At 31.3% G+C, this 25,059-nt stretch overlaps 1 protein-coding gene across 1 annotated transcript in view; it reads right to left on the bottom strand.

Annotated features, from left to right (window-relative positions):
- LOC143083169 (transmembrane protein 263-like) overlaps positions 1-22,392 on the bottom strand; it is a 31,730-nt gene extending 9,338 nt beyond the window's left edge. The window contains exon 1 of the mRNA XM_076259404.1: positions 22,070-22,392. Coding sequence (XP_076115519.1) covers positions 22,070-22,111 — 42 coding nt within the window. The 5' untranslated portion in view covers positions 22,112-22,392. The remainder of the gene's footprint in view (positions 1-22,069) is intronic.
- Positions 22,393-25,059: the final 2,667 nt, after the last annotated feature.

The raw sequence follows: 25,059 nt of genomic DNA, 5'->3' as shown, positions 1-25,059 counted from the left end.
TTCCAGCATATTTAATACATACAAACTACTTATTGGGTTATTATAACTATGTTAAGGAGTTAGAATAGATTGAATTTTTGAAATTCAAGGTCTATAGTAGGGGGTTCAATATACCGCAGGGGGGTCAAAATACCATGGCTAAGTAAAATTTTCAAAATATCTTTTCCAGCATATCTAATACATACAAACTACTTATTGGATTATTATAACTATGTTAAGGAGGTAGAATAGATTGAATTTTTGAAATTCAAGGTCTATAGTAGGGGGTTCAATATACCGCAGGGGGGTCAAAATACCATGGCTAAGTAAAATTTTCAAAATATATTTTCCAGCATATCTAATACATACAAACTACTTATTGGATTATTATAACTATGTTAAGGAGCTAGAATAGATTGAATTTTTGAAATTCAGGGTCTAAAGTAGGGGTTTCAATATACCGCAGGGGGGTCAAAATACCATGGCTAAGTAAAATTTTCAAAATATCTTTTCCAGCATATCTAATACATACAAACTACTTATTGGATTATTATAACTATGTTAAGGAGCTAGAATAGATTGAATTTTTGAAATTCAAGGTCTATAGTAGGGGGTTCAATATACCGCAGGGGGGTCAAAATACCATGGCGAAGTAAAATTTTCAAAATATATTTTCCAGCATATTTAATACATACAAACTACTTATTGGGTTATTATAACTATGTTAATGAGTTAGAATAGCTAGAATTTTTGAAATTCAAGGTCTGTAGTAGGGGGTTCAATATACTGCAGGGGGGTCAAAATACCATGGCAAAGTAAAATTTTCAAAATATCTTTTCCAGCATATCTAATACATACAAACTACTAATTTGAGTATTATAACTATATTAAGAAGTTAGAATAGCTAGAATTTTTGAAATTCAAGGTCTAGTAGGGGGTTCAATATACTGCAGGGGGGTCAAAATACCATGGCTAAGTAAAATTTTCAAAATATATTTTCCAGCATATTTAATACATACAAACTACTTATTGGGTTATTATAACTATGTTAAGGAGCTAGAATAGATTGAATTTTTGAAATTCAAGGTCTAAAGTAGGGGGTTCAATATACCGCAGGGGGGTCAAAATACCATGGCTAAGTAAAATTTTCAAAATATATTTTCCAGCATATCTAATACATACAAACTACTTATTGGATTATTATAACTATGTTAAGGAGCTAGAATAGATTGAATTTTTGAAATTCAAGGTCTATAGTAGGGGGTTCAATATACCGCAGGGGGGCCAAAATACCATGGCGAAGTAAAATTTTCAAAATATATTTTCCAGCATATTTAATACATACAAACTACTTATTGGGTTATTATAACTATGTTAATGAGTTAGAATAGCTAGAATTTTTGAAATTCAAGGTCTATAGTAGGGGGTTCAATATACTGCAGGGGGGTCAAAATACCATGGCAAAGTAAAATTTTCAAAATATCTTTTCCAGCATATCTAATACATACAAACTACTAATTTGAGTATTATAACTATATTAAGGAGTTAGAATAGCTAGAATTTTTGAAATTCAAGGTCTAGTAGGGGGTTCAATATACCGCAGAGGGGTCAAAATACCATGGCAAAGTAAAATTTTCAAAATATATTTTCCAGCATATTTAATACATACAAACTACTTATTGGGTTATTATAACTATGTTAAGGAGTTAGAATAGATTGAATTTTTGAAATTCAAGGTCTATAGTAGGGGGTTCAATATACCGCAGGGGGGTCAAAATACCATGGCTAAGTAAAATTTTCAAAATATATTTTCCAGCATATCTAATACATACAAACTACTTATTGGATTATTATAACTATGTTAAGGAGCTAGAATAGATTGAATTTTTGAAATTCAGGGTCTAAAGTAGGGGGTTCAATATACCGCAGGGGGGTCAAAATACCATGGCTAAGTAAAATTTTCAAAACATCTTTTCCAGCAGATCTAATACATACAAACTACTTATTGGATTATTATAACTATGTTAAGGAGCTAGAATAGATTGAATTTTTGAAATTCAAGGTCTATAGTAGGGGGTTCAATATACCGCAGGGGGGTCAAAATACCATGGCGAAGTAAAATTTTCAAAATATATTTTCCAGCATATTTAATACATACAAACTACTTATTGGGTTATTATAACTATGTTAAGGAGTTAGAATAGATTGAATTTTTGAAATTCAAGGTCTATAGTAGGGGGTTCAATATACCGCAGGGGGGTCAAAATACCATGGCTAAGTACAATTTTCAAAATATCTTTTCCAGCATATCTAATACATACAAACTACTTATTGGGTTATTATAACTATGTTAATGAGTTAGAATAGCTAGAATTTTTGAAATTCAAGGTCTATAGTAGGGGGTTCAATATACCGCAGGGGGATCGAAATACCATGGCAAAGTAAAATTTTCAAAATATATTTTCCAGCATATTTAATACATACAAACTACTTATTGGGTTATTATAACTATATTAAGGAGTTAGAATAGCTAGAATTTTTGAAATTCAAGGTCTAGTAGGGGGTTCAATATACCGCAGGGGGGTCAAAATACCATGGCAAAGTAAAATTTTCAAAATATATTTTCCAGCATATTTAATACATACAAACTACTTATTGGGTTATTATAACTATGTTAAGGAGTTAGAATAGATTGAATTTTTGAAATTCAAGGTCTATAGTAGGGGGTTCAATATACCGCAGGGGGATCGAAATACCATGGCAAAGTAAAATTTTCAAAATATCTTTTCCAGCATATCTAATACATACAAACTACTAATTTGAGTATTATAACTATATTAAGGAGTTAGAATAGCTAGAATTTTTGAAATTCAAGGTCTAGTAGGGGGTTCAATATACCGCAGGGGGGTCAAAATACCATGGCAAAGTAAAATTTTCAAAATATATTTTCCAGCATATTTAATACATACAAACTACTTATTGGGTTATTATAACTATGTTAATGAGTTAGAATAGCTAGAATTTTTGAAATTCAAGGTCTATAGTAGGGGGTTCAATATACCGCAGGGGGATCGAAATACCATGGCAAAGTAAAATTTTCAAAATATCTTTTCCAGCATATCTAATACATACAAACTACTAATTTGAGTATTATAACTATATTAAGGAGTTAGAATAGCTAGAATTTTTGAAATTCAAGGTCTAGTAGGGGGTTCAATATACCGCAGGGGGGTCAAAATACCATGGCAAAGTAAAATTTTCAAAATATATTTTCCAGCATATTTAATACATACAAACTACTTATTGGGTTATTATAACTATGTTAATGAGTTAGAATAGCTAGAATTTTTGAAATTCAAGGTCTATAGTAGGGGGTTCAATATACCGCAGGGGGATCGAAATACCATGGCAAAGTAAAATTTTCAAAATATCTTTTCCAGCATATCTAATACATACAAACTACTAATTTGAGTATTATAACTATATTAAGGAGTTAGAATAGCTAGAATTTTTGAAATTCAAGGTCTAGTAGGGGGTTCAATATACCGCAGGGGGGTCAAAATACCATGGCAAAGTAAAATTTTTTATGTAGTTATGTAGTTATACCATAGCGGTATTTTGACCCCGGGGTCAATTTACCATGGGGTTCAAAATACCATATGACACCGGTGTCATATGGTATTTTGAACCCCATGGTAAATTGACCCCGGGGTCAAAATACCGCTATGGTAAATTGAACCCCCCTATGGTAAATTGAACCCCCCCTGTATGGAAAATTGAACCCCCATGGTAAATTGAACCCCCCTGTTTTTTTCATCCAAGATGAATATTAGAACATTTTACATTATTCTAAAGCTTATCATAGATTAAAAAATCATTCATACAAGACGGGGAGGTACATTTTCCATGCTTAATTAAAAGAAATATCTTTGCTTGGTATAAGTGCTCTGAAGTCTTTACCAACAAAATGTCATTCAAATACTTATTGACACATTATAACTAGACCATATGTAGCTTGAATGCTTTAATTATTTGCAATTATAACATATGTATATATATATATATATATATATATATATATATATATATATATATATAAGGGTAGTTTTGATTTTCCATGGTAAAAAAGGGGGGAGGGGTCAAAATACCATGGCAAAGTAAAATTTTAAAAATATCTTTTCCAGCAAGTTAAATACATACAAACTACTTATTGGTGAATTCTAACTACATAAAAGAGTTAGAATTGCCAGAATTTCTGAAATTAAAGGCCTAAAGTAGGGGGTTCAATATACCGCAGGGGGTCAAAATACCATGGCAAAGTGAAATTTTCAAAATAACTTTTCCAGCAAGTTTAATACATACAAACTGCTTATTTGTGTATTCTAACTACATAAAAGAGTTAAAATTGCCAGATTTTTTTGAATTGTCTATAGTAAAGGGTTCAATATATCGCAGGGGGTCAAAATACCATGACAAAGTAAAATTTCAAAATATCTTTTCCAGCAAGTTTAATAAATACATTTGCTTATTGGTGTATTCTAACTACATAAAAAAGTTAGAATTGCTAGAATTTCTGAAATTAAAGGCCTAGGGTAGGGGGTTCAATATACTGCAGGGGGGTCAAAATACCATGGCAAAGTAAATTTTTCAAAATAACTTTTCCAGCAAGTTTAATACATACAAACTACTTATTTGTGTATTCCAACTACATAAAAAAGGGCAACACTCCTTTTGCGCCAATTACTGTTTTTCAGGGGTATCATTTGCGCCAATTTTTTTTTCTTCAAATGTATCAATTGCGCCAGTTTTCAGAACTCATTTGCGCCAATCTACCAAAAGAAAAGCTACAGAAAATATATCCGAAAGACTAGCTAAGATCATATGTTCGGAGCTATTCCATCATGAAGAGGAACATCTACAGAAAAATGACTTGAAGTGCATATAAGACAGTCTATGTACAGAGAGAGAAGATAACTGATCCCTGCCCAACCAAAAAGTTCAGTAGGATTTCAAAAAATTTAAGTGAGGTATAGTGATCACAAATAAAGAAGAAGAGTTTGTTTTAGTAAATGATATTGACAGTGGCATTGTTATTCTTGGTTGTGAAGCTAACTTGAAATATCTTTGTATGCGGGCAGAAGATGTTTTTGCATATATACAATACATGGATTCAGGAATGGACATTTAATTTATATTCCACTTTTAGATTGCCTTTTGCCTTCTAAATCAGGAAACTGTAATAGAAAAAAATTTCTGTGTTTAAGAAATGTTTTTCTTTAAATTGGCGCAATCGTATATTTTATTTTTGGCGCAATTGATACCATGTAATTTTTAAACATATGGCGCAAACATAGCATTAGAGAAAAAAAGTTGTGGCGCAAAAGGACGCATTTTTGGCGCAAACGGATCTCTCCCTAAAAAAGTTAGAAATGCCAGAACTTTTCAAATTAAAGGTCTAGAGTGAGGGGTTCAATATACCGCAGGGGGGTCAAAATACCATGGCAAAGTAAAATTTTCAAAATATCTTTTCCATCAAAGTTAATACATACAAACTACTTGTGTGTGTATATTAACTACATATAAGAGTTAAAAATGCCAGATTTTTTTGAATTGTCTATAGTAAGAGGTTCAATATATCGCAGGGGGTCAAAATACCATGACAAAGTAAAATTTTCAAAATATCTTTTCCAGTAAGTTAAAAACATACAAACTACTTATTTGTGTATTCTAACTACATAAAAGAGTTCGAATTGCCAGAATTTCTGAAATTAAAGGCCTAAAGTAGGGGGTTCAATATACCGCAGGGGGGTCAAAATACCATGGCAAAGTAAAATTTTCAAAATAACTTTACCAGCAAGTTTAATACATACAAACTGCTTATTTGTGTATTCTAACTACATAAAAAAGTTAGAAATGCCAGAACTTTTTAAATAAAAGGTCTAGAGTGAGGGGTTCAATATACCGCAAGGGGGTCAAAATACCATGGCAAAGTAAAATTTTCAAAATATCTTTTCCATCAAGTTTAATACATACAAACTACTTATGTGTGTATATTAACTACATATAAGAGTTAAAATTGCCAGATTTTTTTGAATTGTCTATTATGTAAAGGGTTCAATATATCGCAGGGGGTCAAAATACCATCACAAAGTAAAATTTCAAAATATCTTTTCCAGCAAGATTAATAAATACATTTACTTATTGGTGTATTCTAACTACATAAAAAAGTTAGAAATGCCAGAACTTTTCAAATTAAAGGTCTAGAGTGAGGGGTTCAATATACCGCAGGGGGGTCAAAATACCATGGCAAAGTAAAATTTTCAAAATATCTTTTCCATCAAAGTTAATACATACAAACTACTTGTGTGTGTATATTAACTACATATAAGAGTTAAAAATGCCAGATTTTTGAATTGTCTATAGTAAGAGGTTCAATATATCGCAGGGGGTCAAAATACCATGACAAAGTAAAATTTTCAAAATATCTTTTCCAGCAAGTTAAAAACATACAAACTACTTATTTGTGTATTTTAACTACATAAAAGAGTTCGAATTGCCAGAATTTCTGAAATTAAAGGCCTAAAGTAGGGGGTTCAATATACCGCAGGGGGGTCAAAATACCATGGCAAAGTAAAATTTTCAAAATAACTTTTCCAGCAAGTTTAATACATACAAACTGCTTATTTGTGTATTCTAACTACATAAAAAAGTTAGAAATGCCAGAACTTTTTAAATAAAAGGTCTAGAGTGAGGGGTTCAATATACCGCAAGGGGGTCAAAATACCATGGCAAAGTAAAATTTTCAAAATATCTTTTCCATCAAGTTTAATACATAAAAACTACTTGTGTGTGTATATTAACTACATATAAGAGTTAAAATTGCCAGATTTTTTTGAATTGTCTATAGTAAAGGGTTCAATATATCACAGGGGGTCAAAATACCATGACAAAGTAAAATTTCAAAATATCTTTTCCAGCAAGATTAATAAATACATTTACTTATTGGTGTATTCTAACTACATAAAAAAGTTAGAATTGCTAGAATTTCTGAAATTAAAGGCCTAGGGTAGGGGGTTCAATATACTGCAGGGGGGTCAAAATACCATGGCAAATGAAAATATTCAAAACATCTTTTCCAGCAAGTTTAATACATACAAACTACTTGTTGGTGTATATTAACTACATATAAGAGTTAAAATTGCCAGAATTTTTTGAATTGTCTAGAGTAAGGGGTTCAATATATCGCAGGGGGTCAAAATACCATGGCAAAGTAAATTTTTCAAAATAACTTTTCCAGCAAGTTTAATACATACAAACTGCTTATTTGTGTATTCCAACTACATAAAAAAGTTAGAAATGCCAGAACTTTTTAAATAAAAGGTCTAGAGTGAGGGTTTCAATATACCGCAGGGGGGTCAAAATACCATGGCAAAGTAAAATTTTCAAAATATCTTTTCCATCAAGTTTAATACATACAAACTACTTGTGTGTGTATATTAACTACATATAAGAGTTAAAATTGCCAGATTTTTTTGAATTGTCTATAGTAAAGGGTTCAATATATCGCAGGGGGTCAAAATACCATCACAAAGTAAAATTTCAAAATATCTTTTCCAGCAAGTTTAATAAATACATATACTTATTGGTGTATTCTAACTACATAAAAAAGTTAGAATTGCTAGAATTTCTGAAATTAAAGGCCTAGGGTAGGGGGTTCAATATACCGCAGGGGGGTCAAAATACCATGGCAAAGTAAAATATTCAAAACATCTTTTCCAGCAAGTTTAAAACATACAAACTACTTATTGGTGTATTCTTACTCATAAAAGAGTTCAAATTGCCAGAATTTCTGAAATTAAAGGCCTAGAGTAGGGGTTTCAAGCTCATCTAACTCCTTAACATAGTTATAATACTCCAATAAGTAGTTTGTATGTATTTAATATACTGGAAAAGATGTTTTGAACATTTTACTTTGCCGTGGTATTTTGACCCCCTTACCATGGTATATTGAAACCCCTACTATAGACCTTAAATTTTTTTAAATTCTAGCAATTCTAACTTTTAACATTGTAATAATACTCCAATAAGTAGTTTGTATGTATTTAATATACTGGAAAAGATATATTTTGAAAATTTTACTCAGCCATGGTATTAGTATATTGAACCCCCTACTATAGACCTTGAATTTCAAAAATTCAAGCTAACTCCTTAACATAGTTATAATACTTCAATAAGAAGTTTGTATGTATTTGATATACTGGAAAAGATATTTTGAAAATTTTACTTAGCCATGGTATTTTGATCCCCCTGCGGTATATTGAACCCCCTACTATAGACCTTGAATTTCAAATATTCAAGCTATTCTAACTCCTAAACATAGTTTAAATACTCCAATAAGTAGTTTGTATGTATTTAATAAACACAAAAAGATATTTTGAAAATTTTACTTAGCCATGGTATTTTGACCCCCCTGCGGTATATTGAACCCCCTGCTATAGACCTTGAATTTAAAAAATTCAAGCTATTCTAACTCCTTAACATAGTTATAATACTCCAATAAGTGGTTTGTATGTATTTGATATACTGGAAAAGATATTTTGAAAATTTTACTTAGCCATGGTATTTTGACCCCCCTGCGGTATATTGAACCCCCTACTATAGACCTTGAATTTCAAATATTCAAGCTATTCTAACTCCTTAACATAGTTAAAATACTCCAATAAGTAGTTTGTATGTATTTAATAAACTGGAAAAGATATTTTGAAAATTTTACTTAGCCATGGTATTTTGACCCCCATGCGGTATATTGAACCCCCTACTATAGACCTTGAATTTAAAAAAATCAAGCTATTCTAACTCCTTAACATAGTTATAATACTCCAATAAGAAGTTTGTATGTATTTGATATACTGGAAAAGATATTTTGAAAATTTTACTTAGCCATGGTATTTTGACCCCCCTGCGGTATATTGAACCCCCTACAATAGACCTTGAATTTCAAATATTCAAGCTATTCTAACTCCTTAACATAGTTATAATACTCCAATAAGAAGTTTGTATGTATTTGATATACTGGAAAAGATATTTTGAAAATTTTACCTAGCCATGGTATTTTGACCCCCCTGCGGTATATTGAAGCCCCTACTATAGACCTTGAATTTCAAAAATTCAAGCTATTCTAACTCCTTAACATAGTTAAAATACTCCAATAAGTAGTTTGTATGTATTTAATAAACTGGAAAAGATATTTTGAAAATTTTACTTAGCCATGGTATTTTGACCCCCCTGCGGTATATTGAACCCCCTACTTTAGACCTTGAATTTAAAAAATTCAAGCTATTCTAACTCCTTAACATAGTAACTACTCCAATAAGTAGTTTGTATGTATTTAATAAACTGGAAAAGATATTTTGAAAATTTTACTTAGCCATGGTATTTTGACCCCCATGCGGTATATTGAACCGCAGGGGGGTCAAAATACCATGGCTAAGTTAAATTTTCAAAATATCTTTTCCAGTATATCAAATACATACAAACTTCTTATTGGAGTATTATAACTATGTTAAGGAGTTAGAATAGCTTGATTTTTTTAAATTCAAGGTCTATAGTAGGGGGTTCAATATACCGCATGGGGGTCAAAATACCATGGCTAAGTAAAATTTTCAAAATATCTTTTCCAGTTTATTAAATACATACAAACTACTTATTGGAGTATTTTAACTATGTTAAGGAGTTAGAATAGCTTGAATATTTGAAATTCAAGGTCTATAGTAGGGGGTTCAATATACCACAGGGGGGTCAAAATACCATGGCTAAGTAAAATTTTCAAAATATCTTTTCCAGTATATCAAATACATACAAACCACTTATTGGAGTATTATAACTATGTTAAGTACTATAGACCTTGAATTTAAAAAAATCAAGCTATTCTAACTCCTTAACATAGTTGAAATACTCCAATAAGTAGTTTGTATGTATTTAATAAACTGGAAAACATATTTTGAAAATTTTACTTAGCCATGGTATTTTGACCCCCCTGCGGTATATTGAACCCCCTACTATAGACCTTGAATTTCAAAATTTCAAGCTATTCTAACTCCTTAACATAGTTATAATACTCCAATAAGAAGTTTGTATGTATTTGATATACTGCAAAAGATATTTTGAAAATTTTACTTAGCCATGGTATTTTGACCCCCCTGCGGTATATTGAACCCCTACTATAGACCTTGAATTTCAAAAATTCAAGCTATTCTAACTCCTTAACATAGTTAAAATACTCCAATAAGTAGTTTGTATGTATTTAATAAACTGGAAAAGATATTTTGAAAATTTTACTTAGCCATGGTATTTTGACCCCCCTGCGGTATATTGAACCCCCTACTTTAGACCTTGAATTTAAAAAATTCAAGCTATTCTAACTCCTTAACATAGTTGAAATACTCCAATAAGTAGTTTGTATGTATTTAATAAACTGGAAAAGATATTTTGAAAATTTTACTTAGCCATGGTATTTTGACCCCCCTGCGGTATATTGAACCCCCTACTATAGACCTTCAATTTAAAAAATTCAAGCTATTCTAACTCCTTAACATAGTTAAAATACTCCAATAAGTAGTTTGTATGTATTTAATAAACTGGAAAAGATATTTTGAAAATTTTACTTAGCCATGGTATTTTGACCCCCCTGCGGTATATTGAACCCCTACTATAGACCTTGAATTTCAAAAATTCAAGCTATTCTAACTCCTTAACATAGTTAAAATACTCCAATAAGTAGTTTGTATGTATTTAATAAACTGGAAAAGATATTTTGAAAATTTTACTTAGCCATGGTATTTTGACCCCCCTGCGGTATATTGAACCCCCTACTATAGACCTTGAATTTCAAAAATTCAAGCTATTCTAACTTCTTAACATAGTTAAAATACTCCAATAAGTAGTTTGTATGTATTTAATAAACTGGAAAAGATATTTTGAAAATTTTACTTAGCCATGGTATTTTGACCCCCCTGCAGTATATTGAACCCCCTACTTTAGACCTTGAATTTAAAAAATTCAAGCTATTCTAACTCCTTAACATAGTTAAAATACTCCAATAAGTAGTTTGTATGTATTTAATAAACTGGAAAAGATATTTTGAAAATTTTACTTAGCCATGGTATTTTGACCCCCCTGCGGTATATTGAACCCCCTACTATAGACCTTGAATTTCAAAAATTCAAGCTATTCTAACTCCTTAACATAGTTAAAATACTCCAATAAGTAGTTTGTATGTATTTAATAAACTGGAAAAGATATTTTGAAAATTTTACTTAGCCATGGTATTTTGACCCCCCTGCGGTATATTGAACCCCCTACTATAGACCTTGAATTTCAAAATTTCAAGCTATTCTAACTCCTTACATAGTTATAATACTCCAATAAGAAGTTTGTATGTATTTGATATACTGGAAAAGATATTTTGAAAATTTTACTTAGCCATGGTATTTTGACCCCCCTGCGGTATATTGAACCCCCTACTATAGACCTTGAATTTCAAAAATTCAAGCTATTCTAACTCCTTAACATAGTTAAAATACTCCAATAAGTAGTTTGTATGTATTTAATAAACTGGAAAAGATATTTCGAAAATTTTACTTAGCCATGGTATTTTGACCCCCCTGCGGTATATTGAACCCCTACTATAGACCTTGAATTTAAAAAATTCAAGCTATTCTAACTCCTTAACATAGTTAAAATACTCCAACAAGTAGTTTGTATGTATTTAATAAACTGGAAAAGATATTTTGAAAATTTTACTTAGCCATGGTATTTTGACCCCCCTGCGGTATATTGAACCCCCTACTATAGACCTTGAATTTCAAAAATTCAAGCTATTCTAACTTCTTAACATAGTTAAAATACTCCAATAAGTAGTTTGTATGTATTTAATAAACTGGAAAAGATATTTTGAAAATTTTAGATAGCCATGGTATTTTGACCCCCCTGCGGTATATTGAACCCCCTACTTTAGACCTTGAATTTAAAAAATTCAAGCTATTCTAACTCCTTAACATAGTTAAAATACTCCAATAAGTAGTTTGTATGTATTTAATAAACTGGAAAAGATGTTTGGAAATTTTACTTAGCCATGGTATTTTGACCCCCCTGCGGTATATTGAACCCCCTACTATAGACCTTGAATTTCAAAAATTCAAGCTATTCTAACTTCTTAACATAGTTAAAATACTCCAATAAGAAGTTTGTATGTATTTGATATACTGGAAAAGATATTTTGAAAATTTTACTTAGCCATGGTATTTTGACCCCTCTGCGGTATATTGAACCCCCTACTATAGACCTTGAATTTCAAAATTTCAAGCTATTCTAACTCCTAAACATAGTTTAAATACTCCAATAAGTAGTTTGTATGTATTTAATAAACACAAAAAGATATTTTGAAAATTTTACTTAGCCATGGTATTTTGACCCCCCTGCGGTATATTGAACCCCCTGCTATAGACCTTGAATTTAAAAAATTCAAGCTATTCTAACTCCTTAACATAGTTAAAATACTCAAATAAGTAGTTTGTATGTATTTAATAAACTGGAAAAGATATTTTGAAAATTTTACTTAGCCATGGTATTTTGACCCCCCTGCGGTATATTGAACCCCCTACTATAGACCTTGAATTTCAAAAATTCAAGCTATTCTAACTCCTTAACATAGTTAAAATACTCCAATAAGTAGTTTGTATGTATTTAATAAACTGGAAAAGATATTTTGAAAATTTTACTTAGCCATGGTATTTTGACCCCCCTGCGGTATATTGAACCCCCTACTATAGACCTTGAATTTCAAAAATTCAAGCTATTCTAACTCCTTAACATAGTTGAAATACTCCAATAAGTAGTTTGTATGTATTTAATAAACTGGAAAAGATATTTTGAAAATTTTACTTAGCCATGGTATTTTGACCCCCCTGCGGTATATTGAACCCCCTACTATAGACCTTGAATTTCAAAAATTCAAGCTATTCTAACTCCTTAACATAGTTAAAATACTCCAATAAGTAGTTTGTATGTATTTAATAAACTGGAAAAGATATTTTGAAAATTTTACTTAGCCATGGTATTTTGACCCCCCTGCGGTATATTGAACCCCTACTATAGACCTTGAATTTCAAAAATTCAAGCTATTCTAACTCCTTAACATAGTTAAAATACTCCAATAAGTAGTTTGTATGTATTTAATAAACTGGAAAAGATATTTTGAAAATTTTACTTAGCCATGGTATTTTGACCCCCCTGCAGTATATTGAACCCCCTACTTTAGACCTTGAATTTAAAAAATTCAAGCTATTCTAACTCCTTAACATAGTTAAAATACTCCAATAAGTAGTTTGTATGTATTTAATAAACTGGAAAAGATATTTTGAAAATTTTACTTAGCCATGGTATTTTGACCCCCCTGCGGTATATTGAACCCCCTACTATAGACCTTGAATTTCAAAAATTCAAGCTATTCTAACTCCTTAACATAGTTAAAATACTCCAATAAGTAGTTTGTATGTATTTAATAAACTGGAAAAGATATTTTGAAAATTTTACTTAGCCATGGTATTTTGACCCCCCTGTGGTATATTGATCCCCCTACTATAGACCTTGCATTTCAAAATTTCAAGCTATTCTAACTCCTTACATAGTTATAATACTCCAATAAGAAGTTTGTATGTATTTGATATACTGGAAAAGATATTTTGAAAATTTTACTTAGCCATGGTATTTTGACCCCCCTGCGGTATATTGAACCCCCTACTATAGACCTTGAATTTCAAAAATTCAAGCTATTCTAACTCCTTAACATAGTTAAAATACTCCAATAAGTAGTTTGTATGTATTTAATAAACTGGAAAAGATATTTCGAAAATTTTACTTAGCCATGGTATTTTGACCCCCCTGCGGTATATTGAACCCCTACTATAGACCTTGAATTTAAAAAATTCAAGCTATTCTAACTCCTTAACATAGTTAAAATACTCCAATAAGTAGTTTGTATGTATTTAATAAACTGGAAAAGATATTTTGAAAATTTTACTTAGCCATGGTATTTTGACCCCCCTGCGGTATATTGAACCCCCTACTATAGACCTTGAATTTCAAAAATTCAAGCTATTCTAACTTCTTAACATAGTTAAAATACTCCAATAAGTAGTTTGTATGTATTTAATAAACTGGAAAAGATATTTTGAAAATTTTAGATAGCCATGGTATTTTGACCCCCCTGCGGTATATTGAACCCCCTACTTTAGACCTTGAATTTAAAAAATTCAAGCTATTCTAACTCCTTAACATAGTTAAAATACTCCAATAAGTAGTTTGTATGTATTTAATAAACTGGAAAAGATGTTTGGAAATTTTACTTAGCCATGGTATTTTGACCCCCCTGCGGTATATTGAACCCCCTACTATAGACCTTGAATTTCAAAAATTCAAGCTATTCTAACTTCTTAACATAGTTAAAATACTCCAATAAGAAGTTTGTATGTATTTGATATACTGGAAAAGATATTTTGAAAATTTTACTTAGCCATGGTATTTTGACCCCCCTGCGGTATATTGAACCCCCTACTATAGACCTTGAATTTCAAAATTTCAAGCTATTCTAACTCCTTAACATAGTTATAATACTCCAATAAGAAGTTTGTATGTATTTGATATACTGCAAAAGATATTTTGAAAATTTTACTTAGCCATGGTATTTTGACCCCCCTGCGGTATATTGAACCCCCTACTATAGACCTTGAATTTCAAAAATTCAAGCTATTCTAACTCCTTAACATAGTTAAAATACTCCAATAAGTAGTTTGTATGTATTTAATAAACTGGAAAAGATATTTTGAAAATTTTACTTAGCCATGGTATTTTGACCCCCCTGCGGTATATTGAACCCCCTACTTTAGACCTTGAATTTAAAAAATTCAAGCTATTCTAACTCCTTAACATAGTTGAAATACTCCAATAAGTAGTTTGTATGTATTTAATAAACTGGAAAAGATATTTTGAAAATTTTACTTAGCCATGGTATTTTGACCGCCCTGCGGTATATTGAACCCCCTACTATAGACCTTGAATTTCAAAAATTCAAGCTATTCTAACTCCTTAACATAGTTAAAATACTCCAATAAGTAGTTTGTATGTATTTAATAAACTGGAAAAGATATTTTGAAAATTTTACTTAGTAATGGTATTTTGACCCCCCTGCGGTATATTGAACCCCCTACTATAGACCTTGAATTTCAAAAATTCAAGCTATTCTAACTCCTTAACATAGTTATAATACTCCAATAAGTAGTTTGTATGTATTTAATAAACTGGAAAAGATATTTTGAAAATTTTACTTAGCCATGGTATTTTGACCCCCCTGCGGTATATTGAACCCCCTACTATAGACCTTGAATTTAAAAAATTCAAGCTATTCTAACTCCTTTACATAGTTATAATACTCCAATAAGAAGTTTGTATGTATTTGATATACTGGAAAAGATATTTTGAAAATTTTACTTAGCCATGGTATTTTGACCCCCCTGCGGTATATTGAACCCACTACTATAGACCTTGAATTTAAAAAATTCAAGCTATTCTAACTCCTTAACATAGTTAAAATACTCCAGTAAGTAGTTTGTATGTATTTAATAAACTGGAAAAGATATTTTGAAAATTTTACTTAGCCATGGTATTTTGACCCCCCTGCGGTATATTGAACCCCCTACTATAGACCTTGAATTTCAAAAATTCAAGCTATTCTAACTCCTTAACATAGTTATAATACTCCAATAAGAAGTTTGTATGTATTTAATATACTGGAAAAGATATTTTGAAAATTTTACTTAGCCATGGTATTTTGACCCCCCTGCGGTATATTGAACCCCCTCCTTTAGACCTTGAATTTCAAAAATTCAAGCTATTCTAACTCCTTAACATAGTTATAATAGTCCAATAAGTGGTTTGTATGTGTTAAACATGCTGGAAAAGATATTTTGAAAATTTTGCTTAGCCATGGTATTTTGACCCCCCTGCGGTATATTGAACCCCCTACTTAAAACCACAAATAAAAAAAAATGATAGCCAATAAATTGTAAATTAGATTATCTGCAATACTATTTATCAAAAACAGGGGGGTTCAATATACCGCAGGGGGGTTCAAAATACCATATGTGAAAAATGACCCCGGGGTCAAAATACCATGCGGTATAATGACCCCGGGGTCATTTTACCGCATGGTATTTTGACCCCGGGTTCACTTTTTAGGGGGTTCAAAATACCATATGACACCGGGGTCAAATTACCATGCGGTAAAATGACCCCGGGGTCATTATACCGCATGGTATTTTGACCCCGGGGTCATTTTTCACATATGGTATTTTGAACCCCCCTGCGGTATATTGAACCCCCCTGTTTTTGATAAATAATATTGCAGATAATTTAATTTACAAATTATTGGCTATTATTTTTTTTAATTTGAGGTCTATGGTAGGGGGTTCAATATACCGCAGGGGGGTCAAAATACCATGGCTAAGTAAAATTTTCAAAATATATTTTCCAGCATATTTAATACATACAAACTACTTATTGGGGTATTATAACTATGTTAAGGAGTTAGAATAGCTAGAATTTTTGAAAATCAAGGTCTATAGTAGGGGGTTCAATATACCGCAGGGGGGTCAAAATACCATGGCTAAGTAAAATTTTCAAAATATCTTTTCCAGCATATTAAATACATACAAACTACGTATTGGAGTATAATAACTATGTAAAGAAGCTAGAATAGATTGAGTTTTTGAAATTCAAGGTCTATAGTAGGGGGTTCAATATACCGCAGGGGGGTCAAAATACCATGGCAAAGTAAAATTTTCAAAATATCTTTTCCAGCATATCTAATACATACAAACTACTTATTGGATTATTATAACTATGTTAAGGAGCTAGAATAGATTGAATTTTTGAAATTCAAGGTCTATAGTAGGGGGTTCAATATACCGCAGGGGGGTCAAAATACCATGGCAAAGTAAAATTTTCAAAATATCTTTTCCAGCATATCTAATACATACAAACTACTTATTGGATTATTATAACTATGTTAAGGAGCTAGAATAGATTGAATTTTTGAAATTCAAGGTCTATAGTAGGGGGTTCAATATACCGCAGGGGGGTCAAAATACCATGGCTAAGTAAAATTTTCAAAATATATTTTCCAGCATATTTAATACATACAAACTACTTATTGGGGTATTATAACTATGTTAAGGAGTTAGAATAGCTAGAATTTTTGAAAATCAAGGTCTATAGTAGGGGGTTCAATATACCGCAGGGGGGTCAAAATACCATGGCTAAGTAAAATTTTCAAAATATCTTTTCCAGCATATTAAATACATACAAACTACGTATTGGAGTATAATAACTATGTAAAGAAGCTAGAATAGATTGAGTTTTTGAAATTCAAGGTCTATAGTAGGGGGTTCAATATACCGCAGGGGGGTCAAAATACCATGGCAAAGTAAAATTTTCAAAATATCTTTTCCAGCATATCTAATACATACAAACTACTTATTGGATTATTATAACTATGTTAAGGAGCTAGAATAGATTGAATTTTTGAAATTCAAGGTCTATAGTAGGGGGTTCAATATACCGCAGGGGGGTCAAAATACCATGGCAAAGTAAAATTTTCAAAATATCTTTTCCAGCATATCTAATACATACAAACTACTTATTGGATTATTATAACTATGTTAAGGAGCTAGAATAGATTGAATTTTTGAAATTCAAGGTCTATAGTAGGGGGTTCAATATACCGCAGGGGGGTCAAAATACCATGGCTAAGTAAAATTTTCAAAATATATTTTCCAGCATATTTAATACATACAAACTACTTATTGGGGTATTATAACTATGTTAAGGAGTTAAAATAGCTAGAATTTTTGAAAATCAAGGTCTATAGTAGGGGGTTCAATATACCGCAGGGGGGTCAAAATACCATGGCTAAGTAAAATTTTCAAAATATCTTTTCCAGCATATTAAATACATACAAACTACGTATTGGAGTATAATAACTATGTAAAGAAGCTAGAATAGATTGAGTTTTTGAAATTCAAGGTCTATAGTAGGGGGTTCAATATACCGCAGGGGGGTCAAAATACCATGGCAAAGTAAAATTTTCAAAATATCTTTTCCAGCATATCTAATACATACAAACTACTTATTGGATTATTATAACTATGTTAAGGAGCTAGAATAGATTGAATTTTTGAAATTCAAGGTCTATAGTAGGGGGTTCAATATACCGCAGGGGGGTCAAAATACCATGGCAAAGTAAAATTTTCAAAATATATTTTCCAGCATATTTAATACATACAAACTACTTATTGGGTTATTATAACTATGTTAAGGAGTTAGAATAGCTAGAATTTTTGAAATTCAAGGTCTATAGTAGGGGGTTCAATATACCGCAGAGGGGTCAAAATACCATGGCAAAGTAAAATTTTTAAAATATCTTTTCCAGCATATCTAATACAAACAAACTACTAATTGGAGTATTATAACTATGTTAAGGAGTCAGAATAGCTAGAATTTTTGAAATTCAAGGTCTATAGTAGGGGGTTCAATATACCCCAGGGGGGTCAAAATACCATGGCAAAGTAAAATTTTTAAAAATCTTTTCCAGCATATCTAATACATACAAACTACTTATTGGAGTATTATAACTATGTTAAGGAGCTAGAATAGATTGAATTTTTGAAATTCAAGGTCTATAGTAGGGGGTTCAATATACCGCAGGGGGGTCAAAATACCATGGCAAAGTAAAATTTTCAAAATATCTTTTCCATTATGTTTAATACATACAAACTACTTGTTGGGGTATGATTACTATGTTAAGGAGTTAGAATAGCTAAAATTTTTGAAATTTAAGTCTATAGTAGGGGTTTCAATATACCGCAGGGGAGTCAAAATACCATGGCTAAGTAAAATTTTCAAAATATCTTTTCCAGTATGTTAAATACATACAAACTACCTATAGGAGTATTATTACTATGATAAGGAGTTAGAATAGCTTGAATTTTTTTAATTTCAGGTCTATAGTAGGGGGTTCAATATACCGCAGGGGGGTCAAAATACCATGGCTTAGTAAAATTATCAAAATATCTTTTCCAGTATGTTAAATACATACAAACTACCTATTGGCGTATTATAACTATGATAAGGAGTTAAAATAGCTTGAATTTTTTTAATTTAAGGTCTATAGTAGGGGGTTCAATATACCGCAGGGGGGTCAAAATACCATGGCTTAGTAAAATTTTCAAAATATCTTTTCCAGTATGTTAAATACATACAAACTACTTATTGGAGTATTATTACTATGTTTAAGAGTTAGAATTAGCTAGAATATCTGAAATTCAAGGTCTATTGTAGGGGGTTCAATATACCGCAGGGGGTCAAAATAAGATGGCAAGGTAAAATTTTCAAAATTTCTTTTCAGACAAGTTTAATTCATACAAACCCCCTACCATAGACCTTCAATTTTAAAAATTCCAGCTATTCTTAATGAACAACATAGTAATTGAACTCCAATTAGTAGTTTGTATGTATTAAATATGCTGGAAAAGATATTTTGAAAATTTTACTTAGCCATGGTATTTTGACCCCCCTGCGATATATTGAACCCCCTACCATAAACCTTGAATTTCAAAAATTCTAGCTATTCTAACTCCTTAACAAAGTTATAATATTTCAATTAGTAGTTTGTATGTATTTAACATACTGGAAAAGATATTTTGAAAATTTTACCTTGCCATCTTATTTTGACCCCCTGCAGTATATTGAACCCCCTACAATAGACCTTGAATTTCAGATATTCTAGCTAATTCTAACTCCTAAACATAGTAATAATACTCCAATAAGTAGTTTGTATGTATTTAACATACTGGAAAAGATATTTTGAAAATTTTACTAAGCCATGGTATTTTGACCCCCTGCGGTATATTGAACCCCCTACTATAGACCTTAAATTAAAAAAATTCAAGCTATTCTAACTCCTTATCATAGTTATAATACTCCAATAGGTAGTTTGTATGTATTTAACATACTGGAAAAGATATTTTGATAATTTTACTAAGCCATGGTATTTTGACCCCCCTGCGGTATATTGAACCCCCTACTATAGACCTTAAATTAAAAAAATTCAAGCTATTCTAACTCCTTATCATAGTAATAATACTCCAATAGGTAGTTTGTATGTATTTAACATACTGGAAAAGATATTTTGAAAATTTTACTTAGCCATGGTATTTTGACCCCCCTGCAGTATATTGAACCCCCTACTATAGACTTAAATTTCAAAAATTTTAGCTATTCTAACTCCTTAACATAGTTATCATACCCCAACAAGTAGTTTGTATGTATTAAACATAATGGAAAAGATATTTTGAAAATTTTACTTTGCCATGGTATTTTGACCCCCCTGCGGTATATTGAACCCTCTACTATAGACCTTGAATTTCAAAAATTCAATCTATTCTAGCTCCTTAACATAGTTATAATACTCCAATAAGTAGTTTGTATGTATTAGATATGCTGGAAAAGATATTTTAAAAATTTTACTTAGCCATGGTATTTTGACCCCCCTGCGGTATATTGAACCCCCTACTATAGACCTTGAATTTCAAAAATTCTAGCTATTCTAACTCCTTAACATAGTTATAATACTCCAATTAGTAGTTTGTTTGTATTAGATATGCTGGAAAAGATATTTTGAAAATTTTACTTTGCCATGGTATTTTGACCCCTCTGCGGTATATTGAACCCCCTACTATAGACCTTGAATTTCAAAAATTCTAGCTATTGTAACTCCTTAACATAGTTATAATAACCCAATAAGTAGTTTGTATGTATTTAACATACTGGAAAAGATATTTTGAAAATTTTACTTAACCATGGTATTTTGACCCTATGCGGTATATTGAACCCCCTACTATATTTAGACCTTTAATTTCAAAAATTCTAGCTATTTTAACTCCTTAACATAGTTATAATACTCCAAATAGTAGTTTGAATGGATTTACCATGCTGGAAAAGATGTTTCGAAAATTTTACTTTGCCATGGCATGTTATTTTGACCCCCCTACCATGGTATATTGAGCCCCCTACTATACATCTAAAGACCTTTAATGCTAAAATATCTAGCTACTGTAACTCCTTTCCACATTTATTATACTCCAATAAGAAGTTCGTATTTATTTTAGTAGCTTGAAAAGATGTTTTGAAAATTTTACTTTTTAGATTAACTGAGCCATGGTAATTTGACCCCCTCCCCCTTTTTTTACCATGGAGAATCAAAACTTAAGTCTACCATTCTATATAAATATTACAAATTTCAAAGAATTAAAGTGTCCAAGCTACATGGTCTAGTTATGCTTTCAGAAGTTTTTTGATTGAAATTTTGTTGGTTAAGACTTCAGAGCACTTATACCAAGCAAATATTTTCTTTTAACCAATCATTGAAAATTGACCTCCCCTTCTTGTATTAATGATTTTTAATATTTGATTAGCTTTTATATAATGTTAAATGTTTTATTAATCATCTAGAACTAAAAAAACAGGGGGGTTCAATTTACCATGGGGGTTCAATTTTCTATACAGGGGGGGTTCAATTTACCATAGCGGTATTTTGACCCCGGGGTCATTTTACCATGGGGTTCAAAATACCATATGACACCGGGTGAAATTAAGACTCAGGACTGTACAGTAATGGATCTGTGAGCTACACTAATGGACAGTACCCAGCTCAAAAAAGAAAAGGGGGATTAAAAGTGTTGTAGACCTGTAGATATTTACATAAAGAAAGTTGAGTAAGGAAAGAGCTTCTTTGGTTCAATTGGTTTATAGAGTGCTGCCTTTATATCCCCAAGATGTAGTGTTCAAAATTACCACTGGCACTGGTAGCATAATTTGGATTTTCACAACAACTAATCTGCTATTGCTAATTAAGAACTTTTGATTCGACCCATGCATAATTTTGCATGCTTTTAATATAATATAAGTTGATTTTTACCTTGAATATGTATCCTTTAACACTCTGGTATAAATACGACATTATGCAAAAATCTTTGAAAGAAATGAATAAACTTTTTCTTCAAAATTTCACTTTCTTTTTACTTTTCTGTAAAATTTCAGTGAACAGCAATTAAGTTGATAAATCAATTAGCATAAATTTGCACGCACTATAAATCACTTTCTGTACTGTTTGTATTTCTATTGTAATCTGTCAGCACGTTTTAGATCACGTCAGTCATTAGAAAATTTGACGTAAATGTTCAAACTTTTCAAAACGTCTCTGCCACGTTGAGGTTGTTGACAATTTGCGTTTTCTGTCAAGTTTTGTGTTTGGAACAGTTGTTTGGATTTGTCAATCTAAAGGTATCTTCCAAAATATTCACCAATGAACAATGCTGTAACATTCCCTTTCGATCTAAAAATAGCTAAATATATAGTATATTCCAGTAAAGTTATAAATACTGTTATTTCTTTAAGTCATGTGATAGCAACTGATGCTGATTCATTATTCATTGATATTTCCCTATAAATCAATACAATAAACGTTTTGTCATTCTACTGTTAGGTAAATGATAATTGGTTGGTATAATATTCCCAGGTTTAATAATGGACAAGACTCCACTGAGATAAAAAAAATAGTATCTTTTTTTTCAAGTTCAATCATTAATGGAAAAGAAACAGTTATATAATATTTCGCTTTGAATTATTCGCTTTTAATAGCCAGCCCGTTTTGTTTCAATTTTGTCAAATTAAGATAAGAAACATCGTCAATGAATTATTCACTTGCAAGTGAATAATTCGACTTCATTGAATCCGTACTTATTTGAATTTCAATTCAAGCCCTCAGCTTTAAAGAGACATATTAGCATAAATTATGCGTGTTCAGCTATTGAAGAGGAAATTAAGTCAACATTGAAAGTGAAACAAGGGTCAACTAATTAGGTTGACTGATTCGATCCACAAAAACTTATTCTTATACAGATAAAAACGATTATCAAAATGTTTTTAACCTTTAATATGAAATCAAACAGACCTGAAATTACCAAATGCACGTGTTCGCTAAAACGCAGATTTTACATGAATTAATTTGACACATGATGACTTTTTAAAATAATGCCAAAAAAAAAACCAATGCAGATTTGTCCTGAGACTCGGTTAATATCTCACTTTGGTACCGGTCATCAGCTTATCATACTCCAGATTTATTATTTGTTTGAGCAGGCGAGTGAAATATGGCACTGGGAATTGCACAGCATCTTTTGACAATCACATTTACATTTAAAAGTGCTTAACCCGACTATGCATTCACATAAATTAAAGAAATTCCGGGCAACCTGTTTTTAAAATAGCTGTTTAACTGCTTCACATCGCGCAATTTGAAGCTCAGGAACCTTTGCAGTGAATAAAAATGTGTGTCTCTCAGAGCTTCAATTAAACTTTTCGACATATATACATATATCCTGTATAAATTCATACAGCTTTTCCAATTTGATACCCGAAATCTTCAGATTCAACAATTACGCCTCATATAGTTTGAGGATCGGTTTGACCACGATCATACTAAGGAATATGTATAATGACATTAACCCTTAACAACAATTCTGATAGATACTGTCTTGTTTTTTGTAAGATATTAGTCTTGGATCTCAGTATTTTCCAAACAGCGCACGATTCCTGGCAAGAATGATTGGTGTTTCAATGTCATTTCATACTCAATCAAACCAAAAGCCCATTATGCTTGTCATTGGTGTACACATGACTGTTCTTTCATGTAGCTTTCCCTGCTATGTTCAGAAAATTTTGGACAAATTTTTCCTTTTAATAAAAAATGCCGACAATGCATGTTTTAAAACACTGTTACTAGAACATCAAGTGAGTAAATAACTAAAAGAGTGTAAATGATAATACCTTGGATATATAGCTTTGGCAACTTATTAAAGCAATTCCCCCAAAGTAATTAGACGTTGCAAAGTGTTTGGGAAGAGTTAAATGTGAAAGTCAAAAGATGCAATTTCGGTGTTGACCTAAGGATTTTCTCATCTCAGGCATAGATTACTTTAGCCGTATTTGGCACAACTTTTGGAAAATTTTGAACCCTCAATGCTCTTCAACTTGGAACTTCACGTCTTGTTTGGCTTTATTAATGTTTTGATATGAGCGTTACTGATGAGTCCTATGTAGACGAAACGTGCGACCGGCGTACTAAATTATAATCCTGATACCTTTGATAACTATTCCCATGCCATAATTAACTTACCGGCTAGAACGAATGATAAAGAACTATTTTTGAACTTTGTGAATAAGGTGTTTCGTGTTGTTATTTAATAACAATTCTATGATGGTGTGTATCAATTCTTTTTTCACCAAAATCCATATTATAAATTGTTTTACAAGTTCTAAGTGAATTTTCGTCAAATATTGTACAAATTGTAATTTGTACAGGCACTTTTTGTACAAATTACAATTTGTACAAAGTCAAAATACAAATTATGATTTGTGCAATATTTTTGTACAAATTATAATTTGTACAAAATGATAACTTGTACACAACATATGTTATATAAAGTGCCTAGAAAACCAACCTAACGATGTTAGAGTAGATCTGATTCGTAACTTCTTCCCCGAGCGGGGCTGGAACCTGTACTTTTTATTTTTAACTTCTACAACACCGCCTAGCATTGCCGTATAGAGACCTTATCCCCTCCTCTAACTCTATCTTATATATATATATAGTATACTGTGTCGTAGTAACCTAATGTAACCTAAACTGAATGAATTAAGACAGTGAGGGTGTTGATACAAATTAGAATGAAGAAACTGAATGGGTCTATCAATGCCCATGCTACGTCAATCTTTAAAGACCCAAATGTTGCAAAACACTTATCCTAACTCCATGACAAATATGTTGTTGTCCCCGCAGATAAAGCCCCAAACAACATCGTTTTTGTGTGTAAAACTCATTACATTAACTGCTTGATAAACGAATTA

The sequence above is a fragment of the Mytilus galloprovincialis genome, chromosome 7, assembly GCF_965363235.1.
Source record: "Mytilus galloprovincialis chromosome 7, xbMytGall1.hap1.1, whole genome shotgun sequence".
In the NCBI taxonomy this organism is placed as follows: Eukaryota; Metazoa; Mollusca; class Bivalvia; order Mytilida; family Mytilidae; genus Mytilus; species Mytilus galloprovincialis.
This window is presented reverse-complemented; position numbering and strand designations above follow the sequence as displayed.